The sequence below is a fragment of the Echeneis naucrates genome, chromosome 13 (genome assembly GCF_900963305.1).
Source record: "Echeneis naucrates chromosome 13, fEcheNa1.1, whole genome shotgun sequence".
In the NCBI taxonomy this organism is placed as follows: Eukaryota; Metazoa; Chordata; class Actinopteri; order Carangiformes; family Echeneidae; genus Echeneis; species Echeneis naucrates.
In genome coordinates, this window is record NC_042523.1 from 5208189 (window position 1) to 5227591 (window position 19403).

The 19403-nt window shown below is 41.2% G+C and overlaps 2 protein-coding genes across 2 annotated transcripts; one reads left to right on the forward strand and one right to left on the reverse strand.

Moving 5' to 3' along the window:
* Positions 1-80: 80 nt before the first annotated feature.
* opa3 (outer mitochondrial membrane lipid metabolism regulator OPA3) lies at positions 81-2534 on the reverse strand. The gene is made up of 2 exons (XM_029518039.1): positions 2371-2534; positions 81-1023 (listed from the first exon to the last, which is right to left on the reverse strand). Exons 1-2 carry the CDS (start codon positions 2510-2512, stop codon positions 695-697), a joined length of 471 nt encoding a protein of 156 aa, XP_029373899.1. The 5' UTR covers positions 2513-2534; the 3' UTR covers positions 81-694.
* Positions 2535-3241: 707 nt separating this feature from the next.
* Positions 3242-16234, forward strand: ppp1r13l (protein phosphatase 1, regulatory subunit 13 like). Its single transcript, XM_029518432.1, has 13 exons — positions 3242-3413; positions 8440-8502; positions 8604-8725; positions 9320-9887; positions 10455-10547; positions 10708-10796; positions 11321-11693; positions 11775-12235; positions 12500-12637; positions 13284-13417; positions 13641-13807; positions 14530-14723; positions 14836-16234. Exons 2-13 carry the CDS (start codon positions 8466-8468, stop codon positions 14869-14871), a joined length of 2412 nt encoding a protein of 803 aa, XP_029374292.1. The 5' UTR covers positions 3242-3413; positions 8440-8465; the 3' UTR covers positions 14872-16234.
* Positions 16235-19403: the final 3169 nt, after the last annotated feature.

Genomic DNA, 19403 nt, shown 5'->3' on the forward strand with positions numbered 1-19403 from the left:
ATATTTTGCTCTTCGTTCTCACAAATATATTAGGAGGGTGGGGTGGCCTTGATTAGTGTGGGATGTGACACAAGCTCCATTATTGGCATACAATTTTATTTCACACCTCTATTTTACAGTTGTCATCACATCCATTAAACATGAACCAGCAAATGGGATCACAGTGCAAATACATTTCAACATGTCCATTAAATTGTATGGGCATATGTTTTCTGTATGATAATCAACAGATATGACCAGAAAAATTTTTGTTTTGATATCATCTATCACTTGTAACAAGCTGATGAAAAAATTAAATCTGTGTTCCTAAGTGATTAAGGTCCAATAGGATCATTGCAATAAAAAGCAACATGTTGTAGCTGTTACAAAATATATTAACTCTAGGGTCTAGCCCTGTGTTTATATATAATCAAGTTTGGTAATAAACATGCAAAATGAACCACAGAATTTCACTATGAATATCATAGCAATCCCCTTTCACAAATAGTTGCTCAAAACATGAGCTAATGGCAACCCCCAAATCCACAACGTACTGACTATATCCACCTCTTCCACCCAACTTTATGGGTATATGATGACAGTGTGTGAAGCAGAGTTGTCATCAAGTTGTATAGATGGCAGCACTATGTTGGACTCTTATACTCTTATTCCTTGACACACAAATCAAGAAGCAGTGCTATGCCATCTTGCTTAATCACTTCTTGGTGGGAGTAGGAAAGGACAGCAACAGCCTATTGACTTCTTTCAATCGAGCATCCAGAGTCTCTGTGGTTAGTGTTAACTCTGCAATTTCAGTCTGTAGGCCTGTGATGGTCTCATTCAGCTCCTCCTCTTTGCGGCGGGAGTTAGATGCCTGCCTGCTGTACTCTAGCACCATACATCCACCACCAATAAGGAAGATGATTGCCTCTCCCAGCAACTCTGCGCCCAACTCTGCAGCCGCGTCTTCATTTAATGGCTTAATGGTGGATCCCCGAAAGCCCATGACCCGCATCTTTGCTCGCATCTCAATCCAGTGGTAAACTGTGAAGACACCAAGCATATTGTACACAGACACCTGAAAATTAGGCTGTCAATTCAAAATTTTGATTTTGCTCACATTCACACTTATATTTTGGATGATACACATGAGAATGCATTTATAAACAGAGATGCACAAGTTTTCATAGGTTATAATATATAACCTATGAAAAGGTTATAATATATAACCATCGTGAAAAGGTGAGATTCAAAACACATCTGCACCACTATTACGATTTCCAAGACAAATGTGTCTGTTTAGTGGTCAATTAGATTTTTCATACTACTTTGACTCTTTGGAAAGTCTTGGTCTTTATTTGGTTACTGTGTGTCAATTTGTGAGACTAATTTAAATGTTTCTGAAATGAAATATTGACTTTTTTGAGGGAGGTCGATTTTTTCTGGTCAATCCTTGGAGGGTTAGGGTTAAGGAAAAATTTTCTGCTAAACCATAGCACATACAGTGCTATATATTACTTTACATGACAATGTGTTTCCAACGACCTCTAAATATGGAAACAACAGATCGGCCTCTTATATGAAATATAAAAAAAAGAAGCATGTTTCAGCTCACTGTGACTCTTGCGATCAACAGGAAACAATAGAACATGTTGTACTTTACTCTCCAAAGTGTGATGAAGAAAGAAAAGAACAAATTTTGAGCCTCTCCAAACTGAAGCTGAGATTAGATTTAAGAGACACTTTACAGAGAAGTTTGAGTGAAAAATGTTATAACGCGCTGATGCAATAACCTAGGAGAACAAGTTTGATAAAAAGCAATATAATTTAGTTTCATTTATTTGTCTAAGTTTCCCTACGTTTGTAAAATTAAGTTCGACTCTCCACACTCCATACCAGTCGGTGGCGGTAATACAGCATAACGTTGTTTGCCAACCGCCATTAAAAACCACAAAGAAGGAGAACAGGCTTTCCTCCACCATTTCTCCTGTTGCACTTCCGGCCTTGACCGTAGCAAGCATGCACCGATGCAGACTCGGTATTTGAGGGTTTCCCGGTCCACTCTGCTCTCCTCCGTTAGAGTGCGACCCCCCGTGAGAACGTGCTAACGGACACCGAGGGCAGATGGGCTACATTGGGAGTGGGCCATGTTGTCCTGTCACGATAAAAGCTAAGGTGTATGCTGTAATCTGTTCCAATGCCAGGCAAGACCCGCCCTTCTCGAACGTCCCCGGCTGCTATTGGTCAACCAGCTAAATACGTGAAAGTGATTGGGTATGCGAACGAGCCTGGTGCAATCCCATTGGTTACTGCAGCCCCGTCTTATCCACCGTCCGGGTGTCTGACACCGAGGTGTAGCGGTCATTTGAAGCCGTTAGCTCGGGTACTTACGCTGCGCCGGCGGCAGGCAGATATAGTTTTTGAAGAATTCACTTCTCCGGGCACCTTCTTTTATCCGGTTCGCTACAGGCTTGCTCATTTGCCTCACTCCGAGATAGAGGAGCTTGGCGATAGGGAAGGCACCGACAACCATCTTGGCGGAAACGGTTCCTCCGCGAGGGGTGGAGCACGTAGAGCGTACGCTATGACGCTGAATGATTGACGTGTGCGGATCACTTGGAACTGGAACGGATTTGACAATCCTTGAAAAAGTAAAATGCGATTAGCCTCAAAATGGCTCACCCAACCACAGAATAAATTTAAAATATGTACTCCTTTAATTGAATGGGTACTTTACTAAGCCCTCTTATGTCATATCTGTACAGCTATTATGTAATACCCTACAAGTTATCATATAAGACAGTGAAAGGTTTAAAAAAGGTTTTAAAAAAAATCATTAAAAAATGAAATATATGGGATATGATACAGCTGTGCAACAGTGCAGTCATGTGCAAATATTCAAGAGGTTGTCAGGTGTCTTATGAGGGGGGTCTGGGGGACAGTCTGGGTGAAGGAACTTTTAAAGTCTGGTGGTTTTGGCGAACGATAAGGACATTTGTCGCAATCATGAAAAACAATATGATTGCTTTGGCACGATGGGCACCTTTACATTTTTTGAACTGTGTGTGTTTTCAAAAGCAGCTTCACTCGCAAACTAAAATATTTCTCTCGGTTAAAAAAAAAAAAAAAAAAAAACAGTCAGAAAATGCCAAAGTGTCCGATGAAAGGCGCTGGTGGAGCATGTTTTACCTGTGCCAGCTGAGCTGCAAATAGCTGGCTCGGGTTACAAAAGCGGAAAGATCCAGAGGGGACGGACTTTGGGCCAGAATAAGTGAAGTCAGTGCGGTGCTATGACTGAACGTCTGCAGCCTTCCTCCGCCACAAGAGGCGAACAGACCAGGGTAGCAGACTTCAGGAAGAAAACTTGGTCCAAGGTTCAGTTCTTCTCTTCAGTCTGAGAAAGAAAAGGGAACACCAGGCCTTTCGTTTTTGAGGTAAGAGACATTTCAATCCGTCCGCAATGTGAAGAATGTCAAATTTCTGGTTGGATTATGGTGAGTGGCAGATGAATTATGCCTCCTAATAACATGTTTGTGTCGCGCATTTGGTGCGTAGTTGGCGTTGATCTCGGAGTCTTTTTCAGTTGTTGGGAAAACATGGGTTGTCGGATTTTTTTTTTTCTTTTTAATGTCTGAATAGTTGGTTCTAAGGTTTTCGTGTTCATTTTGAGAGGTGTTGTCTGCAAAATGGAGCCTTTCCCCACGACCTACTTAAATTCAGATGTTTTAGGCTCCCATCCCAGCCTGGCATGCCTCTCAGTCTACGGCCACACTGGGAAATACCTGTAATGACCAACCATTTTAATCATACAGTCATTACAATGCCGTTTACAACCACTTCTTTATGTAATAGCAATGTTATCTGATTAAGTAGTGTTTTATGGCATTTCAAGTAATAACAACTTGAGGTTCCCCATGTTGTGATCTTCAAATGAATGAATGGGGTTTTTAAATGCGTCTGCAGTTAAAAGAAAAAAAATAAATAAAAAACTGAAAAAAATCCAGCAATGCAGTTGGAGTTCCTTGCACACCCAGTCTCACCCAGTTAAAATCGTCACAGCATGAAAAATTCAGTCAATCAACAGCTTTACAAATTATGTTACTAATATAACAGTGTAATTTGAAAATGCAAAAATGCATGAAACTCAGAAATTGTCCGAGTTATTTGCTGAACTTATCTGCAGAACTGGCACAACTGTTCCACGTGAGCAAGCCAATCCCTCCTGTCTGACCAAAAGTTTAATGGCATTCATCCAACTTCTTTTTATTGCTCTGTAACTTGGTCAAAACCAGCTGGGCTGCATTGTGTGATGCATATGCTGTAACCTGTTGCTAAACAAATTCTTCATCCCATCACAAGAGTGCTTGTGAGACTGCTTTCTTCTTAGTGATTCAATCCTTGCATGTACACACATGTGCGCAGGAAGGCACACAGTATTTGTCTCTTAATAGCTCTGCTGTGTTTTACCCTCTCAGATTGGGCATGAGACAGGAGATTAAGCATGTAACTTGCCAGAAACGTCTGTTATGTTGTGTGACACTGACAGATTCCTTAGTCCATTGCTGAGGAGAGCACTAGACATAAATAGCTGGACTGGTGGAACAGTCCACTTGACTAGAGGAGAGTATGCAGCATCATGAACAAAAGGGGAGCTTTAGGCAGCCTATACTGAAGTTTTGCATTCTGTCGTCAGAAATATTCTTTGGTCTTGCTGTAGTTTAGCTGCAGTGTTTGCTCGCAGAGCCTGCTTGTTATTATGCAGGTAGAAAGGGTAAGCACTTCAAATACCAAATACTTTTGGTATTTGAAGCGGATGAAATCTGATGAAATCTGGTTTTAGGAAACATGAATGATCTATGACCTATTTATGGAAAGTTCACTTCACTATTGAACTCATCATTCAACCATTGGAGTGTGACGCTGGGAAAGCAATCAATACAGCTCATCATGTTAAAGAATTTTAGGTGAGTTGCTTTGGAAGAAAATCTTTTCTGTAACAAGCACTCTCTGTAATGATAGCAGATGCTGAAGATGAAATTATCAGATGTCCTTCCTAGATTTCTGATGTTCAATGCAATAATCACACAATACCCTGCAAAAACACTTGAACAATTAACCTTGACCCTATTCTCCAAGTAAGAAATACACTGCTAATTTCCAGGGACTCCGGTCACAGTAGATAGCAGTTAGCCAATGTAAACATGAAAATAGTTGTTATCTTTGCTGCTCAACCTCTTCCATGAAAACGCTTTGACTTCACATCAATGATGGTCTGGATAATTTCCCTCAAAATCTGTGCGAGAGTACTGAACGAAGTTTGTGATTTTTTTTTTTTCCCCCTTGGAGTGTAAAGTAGTGTTTCACCATAGCTCTCTGTAATCACAAATGTGGTGATAGGCAGCAGGTTTATCCAGTAGTAGGTACTTAACTAGTAATTTAGTTTGTGTAATTTGCATATTGATAAACAGTCAGATTAAAAAATCTGAAGTAAATCACATATGGAATCAAGTTGTAACAGGATTTGTATTTATTTATTTATTTAGTTGTCAGCCTGGTTTGCTGCCAAGAGTGAGCATAGACAAAGCCAAACATGTCTGGAGGAAGGATATTGAAAGAGGCACCCACAATTGTGAAAGAGGAGACGGAGGAAATTAATGGACGCCTGGACAGAAAGGACGAGTTCAATGGAAACGTAGGAAACGAAGAGAATGAGTTACATGCGTGGTCATGGATCCTTGTTGCAGTACTAAAGGAATGGGGACAAACGAGGGCCTCTGTGTATTCTTGGTCAGACACACCCTGGTATTCTGCAGAACTAATGATTATTGTCTTTAATCTTTAAAACTTGCTTCTGCTGCTCACAGTATTTTATATTTTTCAGGCATTCATTAGCAAAGTCTCTGAGTTGCCAAGTTAAGGAGTTATGTATTCCTTCAAGTTTTTATCTTGCAGTTTTTCATCTTGACTTTACCACTTGAGAGAGCTAATTGAGGTATGCTAAAATGGTAGGACGGGCTAACGTTGTAATCCAAACACTGGAAAGGAACCAAAGAAAATAAGAGGAGCTTCTCCAAGAAATCTAGGTGCAGCAGCAGGTCAGGAGGCCTGGTCGAGAGAACAGCACACATCCTCTCAGTACACATCTCACCCAGTCTAGAAAGCACATTTATTTATTCATTTGCATTATGGTAGAATATGCTGATAAGAAAGGAAGTAAGAAATACAAAAGACCAACAAAAACGATGGGAAGAAAAATAGTAATATTCAAAATAAACTTTCTCTATCGAAAAATAATAAAGCACAAAATAACAACAATGGAAGCAAAGACATAACATGCCAATCAAGTCAGAGCACAACATGGTGGAAAATGATAAAAGAAGTGGTAAAAGGTTAAATAAATAAGTAAAATAAGTTAGCATATTTAAGACATGTAAGAACATTAAAATACTCTGTACGTCAACAGTAATGCTCATTTACTCTCTGATGTTTTTGATACCTGATCTTCACTCACAACACTTTAGTATTTGTTAAGATGTGTTAACACATGGAAAAAAGAGAGAGGTAAAATCCCATAAACTGAATATTTTAATTAAATCTAAAAATGTAATCAAATACTTTCTATTAGAGTGGGGATGTGATATAGTGCCTCTGGAAACAACACAGTAGCCAACGTAGAAATATTCCTAGTAAGAAAGTTGCATAATACACCGCAGAGAAGAGTTTCGTAGAGACGGGTGAGGTTAAGGAATTGCAGGGCAGGAAGGGAGAGAGTTGAGTGAGCAAGTGATCAACATGACCTTTGTGAGTCAATGAGAGTGTCGTCTGCTTCTGTGCGAACTGCTCTTGACGGAGATAAGCGTCCTAGGCGTGGAGAATTCAATGCCCTACTGGGAGGAGTGTCAAGGAATGTGATCCTGTCACCAGAACAAGTCGCCACAACACTTCAAATTTGACAACCTTATATGATATGTTTTCTTCTTGAACAAGCCGGTTTTCAGCTGGTGTTGGGATTATGCAGTGAATGGCAAGGATGTGTCGGATGTTTGTTGGTTTAGATTTATATACCAATTATACCAGGCATAATGACAGACTGGGGTTGAGATGGAGATAACCACACCCTTCTCTTCAAATCAAAAAGTCATAAAAGAACAGCTTCTTTGAGATATTTTTAGTATCAACTGTGTTCATTGTGTAAGATATATTAAGAAGGAAACATTCATTTTAATGTTTCCTAATCTTTGTTAGGTGCATCATCTAGGGTAAGAGACCCAAAAAAAAAACAAAAAAAACTTGTAAACATGTTAGTTGCAGCAGCAGAGGCTCATAATACACGAAACACAACAAACTGATAATTTAGTAAGTTAAGTGTAGCCATGTTAAGTACAAGTGTTTTTGAAATGCACCGAAATAGCACGCAGGGACGCTAAGTGGTCACACAGCAAACTTAGCTGCTGAATCATCAGGGACAAAGGATTCCTTGTTTCCCAAACACAGAATGACTGACTTCATGTTCTGTCAGTCTGTCTGTGGAACTAGACACCAGGTTTTATTCGCTTTGGCTGGATTGCAAATGGTCAACAGTTGTGTGCGGATGGTACAAGACATTTTGATAAGGCTACATTGCCTGTTTTTTTTAGTTTTACAAAATATATTTTTTCTAAATATTTCTCAGAAATATGACATTACACACTTATTGCTGCCCATCTGGACTAACTGACCTGTTGGCACGAGTAATCGTCTGCAGTTTTGTGCAACTCTCATCCAGTTGCACTGTGCTGTCTGTCTCTCTGTGGGAAAATGTCTTTCAAACAGACCAGTCAGATGAGATGATAGCTTAAACACCTGGCAACGCAGATGATGTGGTTGAGTAACATGGACAGCAAGCAGTTCCTTCTAACTTGCTTGACTCAAAGGGCTGAGTTTCATTTATTATTTCTTTAAAGTTAATCCAATCATATTGCTGACAAGTGTTTTATTATTTTTTTGTTTTTTGTTTTTTGTTTTTTTTGGGTGGGGGGGGGGGTGGCAGGTGCAAAGGTATGATTAACTGTTGGCATGTCTAGACATGAAGGCCATACAGATTAAATGTTCACACACTGTTGGCCGTCTGTCAGCCTGGCTGAGGGGATGAGAGAGCAAACAGCCCACAGGAAGAGAGAAACAGGACAGGGTTAAACACTATCTAGCAAGTTTAAATGAGACTAGATCTACACGTGGAATCTGAAATTAAGTCAAATAGAATGGGAGAAGCCCAGAAGGCAGAAAGCTGAGTTACTTCATATGATACTTTGCTCTGTTGTGCCTTGCATTTGGCACAAGCGGAGCCACAAGCAGAGTCTCCATGCTGAATGCGCATACATCTCACATGGCTAACCTTTTTCGTTGAACTAACGTTAGTTAGTTAGTTGTTAGTACTCAAACTACTTTCCTAACAGCTGGTGTGATGGTTTTCTTTTTCAGGAGCAAAACAGTGCTTCCTCATAGCCATGAGTTCTCAGGGAAGCTTTGGCACCAGCATGCTGTGTGAGTTTTCATAAGCCTCTGATTTGCCCTTTTGGCACAGTGTCTAATTGTACACATGAATGTAATATCTTATGCTAATTGTCTGTCTGGTTCATATTCAGTCCAGACTATGAATGATGACCTAAATGCATCGCTGGCTACAGCAGATGAGTTATCCAAAGAGTTTAGCTCCCTGCTGCAGGAAGCCTCCTCCACGGAGAAACAAAGAAAGTCTGGACCTCAGGTACAAATACACTTGCACGTTCAGGCAACTAGAGCACATTTTTGTGACTGTTAGTGACAACTATGTTTGTTGGCATGTATAAAATGTGTTTACATGTACGCTACCAGTCAAAAGTGTGAATGAGAAGTTTATCCAAAAGTGAATGTGAATGTCCACCACTTTAGTCAGTTAGTGAAGTCATGCCTGCTCTCCCAAGTTTGTCTTACATGCCGCTAGCATGTGTCTTCAGAATTTGCATTTCTTTTTCATTCATTGCCTATAAAATCTAAAGTGGCTCCCCCCAGTTTACCTTTAATATTCTCATCTACCACCATTATTCTGACCAGTAAATGTTAAAACACCTTCTTATACTAACAAAATAATTATCTTCCTTACTACTAGTTACTATTTGGTTTGTATTTATCTCAAATGTCCTTGCATGCTCACCCTTGTGTCTGTTTTAAAACACCCTGGATGTAGTTGACTGAAATGAAAAAAAAAACAAAATAATTCATGTTACGCTGTGCTGTAAAATGATACGCCATTTAAGTGTTACTCACCAGTGGTATAGTGTAGCCATGGCTTATTTACAGATTTATGAAATCTTTCCTGCAGACCAGCACAGCAGTCACCACTCCAAAGTCTCAGTCCCTGGGATCATCCTACAGCACCATCACTACAGGGCAGTCAAGTAATGGCAGATCCAGCAACTCCAGCAACGACTTCACGCCTTTCTCCCCAAGCTCAACATCTGTCCATCCTGCAGATCCCGTCAGCTACAACAATAGAAATACAACATCCTCCCCTGTCTTCACCACAAGCCCACTCTCATCTCCCAAGATCACCAAGAAAGGAAAATCCCCACTTTCTAAATCTGGAACTGAAAGCTACCCATACAGCCAGCAGAGCCCCACACAGTCACCTCAATCCCAAAGACGCAATTCCCCCACTCACATCAACAGGAGCCCACAAGGATCATTAAGCTACAGTGAAAGAAGCCCTTCTCCGATCCAAAAAGCTTTTGAAGGGTCTCAATCTCCCTCATTCAACTCCTTCAATCTGCTGAGCCCATACGACAACAGCAAGATGGGCCGCAGGTCACCTCGGGCAGAGAGAGGCCCTTCCCCTTTGTCTTTCAATTATCCCTTGTCCAATACGCTCCCAAAAAATTTCAGGCCACCTGGTAAGTAGCTGTAGTTATATAGCAGTGGACTAATCAGATGACAATAGCCAAATAAACCCAACAGAGATAATAAATCATAGGATTAAGTTTAAATGTGTTTTCATTGTAGTGCAAGCTGGGAAACTATGTACTATATAAAAACATGTCCTCATGATGAAGATCACGTTCATGAACTTCAATTAGTCATTTGGTTTTTCTTTCGGGAAGGGACAGAGCACTGGAAGTTGTCTTCCGGTGTCAATGAACTTTAACAAAAACAGAAAAAGGTCATGGATGGGCTATATAGAAATCCAGTCGAGTCGTCCTACCAGTTTGTGCCAGTGAAAGAGAGAAATTCTGACATTTATACGCTAAAGAGTGAAAATTCAGTGCAACATGTCAGTGAGAAATTTGTGTCCTCCTGCATACCCCCCAAAAGAATTCAACTACGCTTTAAGATTTAATGTGAGTTTAATGTCACTATGCAATTTTGGAGATTCTTTTACTGTAAATAAAGAGTCCCTTGTTAAGTGCTGTTCTCCTGAAACTTAGTTTTTCAATTTCTCTTCCTTTCTCTCTCTCTCTCAGATGAGAGTTCACGACGGAAAAAGATACCCAGCAAATGGAATGAGACAGATTTGGATGTGTCCTATGAAAGAAAACCTCACCACACCTATGACAGTTGGTTTCATTCTTCTACTCATATGTTGTAATTTTTATATTTTTGTGTTGTAACATGACAATGCAGAAGTAATTCTTGACACACGATATAAGTATTTAAGAGCACTGCTTCTGTGCCTATGGTGTCTCTGTTTTTCAACTTCACATTTGACTGTTTCAGAGACCGAGTGGCTGCGGCAAATTGTGCCAAACAGCAGTTGGCGAGAATCCAACCTTGATGGACCTCCTCCAGCACCAAGCCCCAAAAAGGTAGGTGCTGCAAAAAGGGAAGAATTGTTCACACACACTGTCAGGGTGAACAAACTGTAGGTGGAGATGGACATCCTCATTTTCAGAGAATACAGTTCTCATTGGCTATTTGTGCTTAAACCGTCATAGTTTCTTTTTATAAGCTCAATTTGTGTCTATGAGACAAGAAAAAAATCACAGGAAAACACAGCCAGCAATTTCAGGCATATTAGGAAATAGGGTTCTACTTCCACATTCAGCAGACACAAGGCAACATTATTTTCCCATTGTGCCTTGTTTCTCTAAATGTTCTTTATCATTTGGCTTTCTCTTCTGTGACTGCAGTTGACAAGTGTTGGCTTTACTGTTAATGAAACTGAACTACACCATTAATTTACTTGTAGTTATGCTTAAAAATGAACTAAAAGAGAATCAACAGAACTGCAGATTTGACAAAATCAAGGGCCCCGTCACATTATATGTGATTCTGTGGCTCGTGATTTGCAGGAATTCCCATTTTCTCCCTCTTTGTTAATTTTTTCCAGGATCATCGCTCTCAGACTCTCCCATTCTCCCATGGTTCTCTTCCCCGTAACACACGTATAACAGTGCCACCAGATGTTTCATCCCCAGACCACCCCCCTTACTATCCTCAGCCCATCACCTCCCGAATTTCTATTCCCCCAATTGCCTCTCAGTCGCGTCAGAAGAGACCCATCCCACTCTCCGTCATCATGCGCCTCCAAAACCCTTACTGGGGAGCAAAGTCATTTCAACAACCCAAAATCCTGGGAGGAGAAGGGGACACGGCACCTTACCAACCAGCTGTACCCATGGCAAGGGAATTCTTCAGCCAACCTGTACCCCAGCCACAGCAGCATCCACCAGAGCAGAGACAGCCAGCCATATACAGTGATGGTAAAAGAGTAATATCTGAACATTTTCTATTTTCACAGTGAACTTTGTAATTTAAATGGGGCGTGCTATCCATCTTTGCAGCACTGAACCATGGAGATGTCGATGCAGAGTTAGAGAAGCTTGAATATGTTCATCCATTGCCCGGGATTCCTGAGAATCGTAGCATGGGAGAGGGTGCGAGAGACGAAAGCTTGCCGCGCATTCCCCGGCCCCTGAGCCCCACCAGGCTGCAGCCAGTCGTGGCCCCGGAGGCCCAGAGCCAAGAGCTGCCTGACTTGGAGGAGCTGCTCCGCATTCGGGCAGAAATTCCCCGGGCCCTGAAGAGGCGGGGCTCAGTAGACCAGCCACAGCCCCTGAAGAGGGCCTCCCATTATCAGCCAAACCAGTACAAACATCTCATCAACAAGCTATTACGCAGGAAGGAGCATCACCAGAAGGCGGAGCAGGGCAGCGAGACTAGCAGCTCCTCAGAGGGAGAGGAAAGCGCCATGCCTCCTGCACCTCTGCCTAAAACATCCACACTGATTCCCCATGACTTCAGAGTAAGAAATAAACTAACAGTAGCTGATACAATAGTCTTCTAATTACCCTTAAATGTTAATACCATGCAAAATAAAATGATCATTGTATCATGTTTGTCATACATTATATCTCTTATTATAATTGATATGTGTTGCTGCTGTACATTGTGTGGAAACTGTTGACACAAGAACTAAATGCTACATAATGCTTTAAATGGTGGAAAAGCATTCTCTGCTAAGCGTTCCAATTGATACAATTAAGATTTCATATCTTTGTCCCTTCAGAGCTACCATTCTATTCTGCGTCGATCCAAATCTGAGCGTAAAGGTACTGGGAACCGGGCTCGGCTCAGTCCACTGGTGCTGCTTCTGGATGGAGCGTTGGTTGGAGAACTGGAGACAGTGCAGAGAGCAGTGCAGGAGGTGTGTGTGTGTGTGTGTGTGCTATTCCACTGAATAGCAGCAGCTACCACTCCTCACTTAACTAATAATTATATAAAAATAATACCCATACATATATATATATATATTATTAATATTCTAGATAAAAAAAATCTTTTATATCAAGCAAAATCATGATGCATGCAGGGATCTAACTGATTCAAGGAAACGTTTTTCATACATTAAATATATGCAATAATCCACTTTGTATTTGTTACTTGGGTCAGCCTGTTTCCTCATATCTATCATCAGCACCAACTATATATCTTTGAAACACCTGCTTATATCAGCAGCATCCATAAATAAATTCTGAATGTCTAAAACTCAAACACCTCTCAGCTACAACAGAATATGCATCAGTTCTGAATTTGGATACTAAGAAGCGCTAAAAATATTACATTTCCTTACAGAAGAAATTCTTAGCTTGCAGTCCCCTGTTCACCATAACCTTTACTCTTTGCCTGAAAGTTACTCAGTCGAGCAGCTTCTATTTCTAGAAGCTGCTGAAAATGGAAAACGGTCACAACAGAAACAATTCTCAGTTTCTGTCACAAAGTTAGAACCTGTGTGAGAATACCTGACAATGGAATTATCTATTCATTTCCTCTGTGTAAAATGTTTCCCATAGATGAACAACCCCAGCCAACCCAATGACGAAGGCATCACTGCTCTTCACAATGCAATCTGTGGAGGCCACTACAATGTGGTGGATTTCCTTGTTCGCATTGGAGCCAATGTCAGTGCACCAGACAGCCATGGCTGGTAAATATTTTCTTGTTGTTTTACACCTTCGCCCTCTCTCTCATTGACTTTAAAGGTTTGTGTAGGCCATCTTCAAAGGTAACAGGTTTGTCAAGACAAAGGTTTTTCTCCTGGCATTGTGAAAGGCATAATAAACCCTAGATTGTTTTAGCATTGAATATTGGATGTATTTAATTACTGCTGTATTTTTTTTTTTTTTTTTTTTTTTTTTTTTGGCCAATAGGACTCCACTGCATTGTGCTGCCTCCTGTAACGATCGCCCCCTCTGTGAGTTCTTGGTGAGGAATGGAGCAGCTGTCATGGCCATGACAGAGAGTGACGGTGCCATTGCCTCCCAGAAATGTGATCCTTATGCTTTAGGATTTGAAGAGTGTGAGAGTTTTTTGAAGGGTAAGGCGATGCCGCCCACACATGTATCATCACACACGCACACACCCAATGACAGTATAGTATTAACTGCTAAAGGTCAGTCACTGTAGAATGAATCATGATGATGACACCATATGACAATAAGTGCATCTACAATGTAGTCTGTCAGTCATACCAAAAACATTTAGCTTCTTTTGGGCAAACATGGAGAACCTGTTCAGATGTATGTTCTACACAACAAAGCAATGAATGCACTTTCTCACCTAAGGGCAGGGAGAACATATTAGTCCATGTATCGTCCCTAGTTTCCATTCAAAAATTTCATTTCATCACAAAGAAGAAAAACCCACACTTTAAACATTCCAACGACAGTTTGCTTCCCCCTACACACACATCTGGTGCTCATCACCTGGCATTACCTGCATTTCCTAATCCTAACCCAACATACACGCAGTGTGACAGATAGATAAATATAGATAGTAATGTGCACAGAAGTAGAGCTGTCTTTGTGAAGCATATCTATATGAATGATATAAACAATCTTATTTTAACAGAGCACACTGTCATGGCAAATATGAAAGATATGCAATTTTTAGTTCATCTTATGAATTTATACTAAATGTGGATGTTGGACAACCATTTGAAACTCTGTATGGAACCTGTCACTTTAAAACTTGTATGCATTCACTTAGAAAAGTTACGCACACATTGTGTATTACATTATGTATTCTCTGTAATATCAGGCGTGGAGGAGGCCATGGGATTGGAGAACAGCGGGGTGCTGTATGCACTGTGGAGCTACCCAGCTCAGGCGGCTGATGAGCTGAGCTTCAAAGAGGGAGACATGGTCACTATACTGCAGAAACTAGAGGGTTCGGGCTGGTGGTGGGCTTCACTCTGCGGCAAGGAGGGATTCGTTCCAAACAACTACTTTGGGGTAAGATGTTGATTCTTAATGAACAGCATAGCTTTTACTTACCTACTTTTCTTCCCAAAGTGCATTTGATATTGAAGGAAAATAAAGCAAACTTGTGTTTCTTTGTTTTCAGCTTTTTCCAAAGATACGACCAAAATCTCTTTGCTAAGTGGTCATTTGAAGATCAGCGCTGGTCAAATGGGTGCAGAAGCCCATCTCAAAATCTTCACACTGTTGTTTGAAAAGATTGCGTCTGTGCTGTTATGAAAAGGATGTCTGCTGCAGGCTATGAGAAATGTTTCCGAGCTGTCATTTAAGGAGAGTTGAAGGAGAAGTCTCAGTGTTCATTCTGGTTCCCTTGACAAGGATAAATCTTTGTAGACAATATCATTCATACCGGCTCAGCTCTAGGGCATGTTTCCTGGTAGAGCTACAATGCTGTACCGTGTCAGGCAGAGCTTTGCACGTAAGTCCAGAAGTTACAAAAGGGCCTGAGTTCTAGCTGTATGTGATTTTTGATGTTCAGTCCATTCATCAGCGAGGTCAAAGAAATCTTACTCTGTCAACATGAGCCACGATTGCTCAATTTAGGGAAGGAAAGCTTCAATCAGAGCAATATCGACCTAATCATTATGGGAAGAGAGCTGTCTGCTGCTACAGTAAACAAAGTATGCACTCTGTGAAAGAAGGTGGTGAGGAGTTGATGTGGAGCTTTTATTATTTTATATTATTTAGAAAAGCCTCTGTATATGTGAGCGTTTGTGCTAATAGAGTCGGTTCTAGTTTTCTCCTTGGTCACCAGAACAACTTCTTCTGGCCACGGTGATGTTTTTCATGTTTTTCATTAACGCAAATTCCTGACTCTACCATGCAATATGGTGTTTAAAGAGTGATGTGGATCAGGATTTGCATACGAGGATTTTCAGCCATTGTTGGCCCTCTGGTATAGTTTTGCATTGCCAATGTAAATGATTCTTAATTGAAAAAAAGGGGTCTTTTTTGTTGGACAGTGAAATTGGTGTGATAGAATGAACATTTGATTTTTGGCTTTGTTGGTGGTCAGTGTAAGTTTTGTTACAAGGGACTGCTTTGCACTTAACCAGTAACCTGCCTCACACACAAACACACACACACATACGCAGGCTTGCCCGGTGATCAAATGTGTAAATATTCATGAAATAAAAGAGTTACACATGTTTTTGGGTTTCGCTGAAAAGATTTTTTTCAGGCACTCATGAATTTTTGGCTAAGATTAAGACTGAAATGCCTTCACTGACCAGCAGATGACACTGTATAATCAAGTGTAAATTCAGCGCCATCATAGAATTTACATTTTCTGTTGCTACCATCAGTGTAAACTAATATACAGTAAAATGTCATTTGTACAGTACCAACCCTCCGCGTTATGCATAGCATGAAATTGTAGCGCTTTGTTTACAATTCTGTAATGTAATATTCATTCTCATGTTCTTTCTCCAAATCCTGTTACTTCATAGAGCAACTGCTGATTCTTAATAAATCAGTTAGCTTCACTATTATGCGTGAGCGTGTTTATAAAAACTACAAACATGATTAACATTTTTTTAAATAAAGTCTGCCTCATGTCTTTTGATCTGCTGACTATCTTCGCCCTGCTGGTATTAAGAGAGCACCAACACTTCATCAAATCCCGGAGGAAGATTAACATCAACATTCTTTGAAGTTGACTGCTGCTGTTCTCCTTCTTTCAGAGACACAGACACATTAAGGATTTACTCATGCACACTGGTGAGTAGTTGTGGTGAGGTAATGTAAGGTTTTAGATTTTCTGGTGAATAATTCAGGAGGTTCAAGTGGACTGAACTGTCCGCTGGCCTGTGGCAGCATACATAATGCTCTGTTGAAACAGATTTCCTCCTGGCCTCAACTGGAGTGCTCCTTTACCATGCTTTACCACGCTAATTCCTCATTACGCTTTACATTTCTCAATCTGACTCTGAACCAAGGAGGCAAGATAACGTGACATATTGCTATAGTTGCATCTCATCAGAGTGAAGATGATTTTTTTTTTTTTGCACGGAGTGAATCAAATCTCTATTGTCATTTCATTTTTTCAGCTTTTTTGTAGAATAACTTGTGGGTCTATATAAGAAGAAAAAAGGAGATCCAGTCATTTGAATTATTGGTTTCCACCGCAACGGCCAGGGATAAATCTGGGCTGGACATGAAAGGAGTGGTAGTGGTAGATTGTGTTTTCTTATTCTGCTTTTAGTTAGCTTTTAAGAAAAGGAAACATCCCATTTTGGCACAAATGCTTTCAAGTGATATCCATCCATTACCTGACCAACTATCCATCAACGTCACATGGGAACTAGCAATCTGTCGTCGGAAAACATTGTCTCTATATAAACTAACACAAGCCAAAAAGCACTTTAATGATTGCAATCAAATGTGCTAATTCTTACTTGTATATTTCTGAAAGGTTTCTGATTGTGAATGAAAATGTCTAAAATTCACAACACTGCATACATGAGTTTCTGTTTAGTTTTCTGATCACTGATTCCGATAACTTTGCTCCTTTGCTGCACTTGCAGATGCACGTTTCTTTTGGCCCCACGTGGTCACAAACACTCTGTCATGCTCAAGGCACATCTGTCTTGCTGTTGCTCTTTGACACTGCTGTGCTGAAGAAAGAATTGTATCTGCAGAAGTAAAGGGTTTTTGCGCTGAACAGTGATTCTGTGCAAGCAGAACTCATTTGATGCCTCATTGAAACCCCATTATAACCACGATGGAGCAAAATGAACTGTTATCGACGTGGTCTGTGTCCAGCTGGTTCAGGATGGGGAGCGTGCAAGCATGCTGAACAGTCTGCAGCATGCTTGCACCTTTTTTTTTTTAATCTCATTGTCATTCTCCTCACTGCATTCAATTCTGTCTCCCTCCCGCCAACACCCCCACCTCACAAACACACACACACACACTGATTTCAGACATGTTGTTCATAACCAGAGTCGGCCCCTTGGGCCCATCAGGGTCTGATCCCCACTTGACACGACAAGCCAGCCCTTGACTGCTGCTTTCAAATAAACATGTAAGAGCTCGAGCAGCAGATGGACTTGCCATGAAGTAAAGGACAGAGCTGTGGATGCTGCACAGGAAAATGGGAGGGCTGAGACAATGACATAGCAGGATGGGAAAATCGAACGAAGAGAAATAGAGTGTGATAGTGGCAACGGAATACCTCTCTGAGTGCACCACACAATTTTCTTTTTGATGGGATACCTGCCAGAAGAATGAAATGATAATCTATAAACTACTCAGCCATGTCAAATGTGTCCCATTATACCAGCCCCAGCTGACAGCAAATAGATTCACCCATTACAATCTGAATTCTGTCATGATCAAGATCAAAAGATAAGGGGTTTGTTTTATATATTTTTTTGTGAATATGGAGTTGAAATCCTAAAAAATCCTTACACAATGTTGCAGAAATGAGTGCGGTGTGTTATGACAGATGACAGATGACACGCGGGTCATCAAAGTTGTATGTTTTTGCTTTTTAAGTATTGAACAGATGCCCCTCTCAGTTATACTGCTGAGGAGATCGGTTCTGTCAGAGCAGCAGTGGGAAAGAATCCTACAATGTGATCACAGCAAGAGCCATGCTTCATTATTTAGAGACAACAAAGCGTGTGTGGGTCTGTCTTTGTGACTCTACATGCCTGTGACAACAGTTGGTGACGAATGCAGCCACACTGCAAGTCTGTTTTCCAACAGTCCAGACAAGAATTGGGCTGATGTCTCCCTATATTTATGAGTATTGTACATGACAGCCAGCAAGCTGCCTTGGAGGGGGACCCTGTCTGTGTGTGTGTGTTTGTGTTTGTGTGTGGCCTTATCTATGCGTGCATGTGTGCCTGCATTTCTGCATGCATGCTCCACATTCAGTCGGACGCTGAGGTGAGCAGACAGATCTGCGGCTCTGCAGAAACAGAGAGCTTCACCGAGCCCGGGCAGCCCTGCATGAAGGACGCACCCAAAGAACAGGAAACAAACAAAACAGAAATACGCAAAAAAGCAGGGGAAAGCATTCTTAAAAACTGTCCAATTTGTTTGTCTTTCTTTCTTTCCCTGCCTTGGCTCTTCTGGTCATGCCCCCACTCTGTGGAGTAATGAATAATAGAGGAGTGCTAGTCCTCCCTGGTTCCCCTAGTTAATCAGAACTTGCCTGGCTGCCCTCTTCTCTGCCACTCTCTTTAATAAATCATTCAGGCCTTCGGGATGAAAAGTCCGTCAGCGCAGGCTAAGCAACGGCCATCATGGCAGAAATCTTTGCCATGCCATCTTTTCTCACTACAACTGTTTCCAGGACCACCCCTTTCGCACAATCATCTCTTTTCAATGTGCCCTTTTGTGTTTTATTCATTTTTTTGCTCATCTGCTCCTTACATCCATCTTTCACTCCTTCCTTCTCAGAGGACAACCCAGACTGCTACAAAGTCCCATTCTACTCCGCCCTCTCTCTGCCTCTCTCCCACGGGGAACCAGTTCACTTAAGCTCTCACTCTGCCTGGGCTTGACCAAATACATAAGGCTCTCATCGCTCATCCTTTTTCTCCCTTCTCTTCTGTTATGCCGCCGAGATCTCTTTGCCCAGATATTCCATGACATCGCATACACGTGTCCCCACTGAATGCTGCTGCATGGAGGGTCATGGGA

Coding starts and splice junctions, on each gene's coding strand:
- opa3 (XM_029518039.1), bottom strand. CDS start 2,512: ATGGTTGTCGGTGCCTTCCCTATCGCCAAGCTCCTCTATCTCGGAGTG. Junction 1,024..2,370: donor CTGCCTGCCGCCGGCGCAGC/GTAAGTACCCGA, acceptor GTGTCTTCACAG/TTTACCACTGGATTGAGATG.
- ppp1r13l (XM_029518432.1), top strand. CDS start 8,466: ATGAGTTCTCAGGGAAGCTTTGGCACCAGCATGCTGT. Junction 12,236..12,499: donor TGATTCCCCATGACTTCAGA/GTAAGAAATAAA, acceptor TTGTCCCTTCAG/AGCTACCATTCTATTCTGCG. Junction 13,808..14,529: donor GTGTGAGAGTTTTTTGAAGG/GTAAGGCGATGC, acceptor CTGTAATATCAG/GCGTGGAGGAGGCCATGGGA.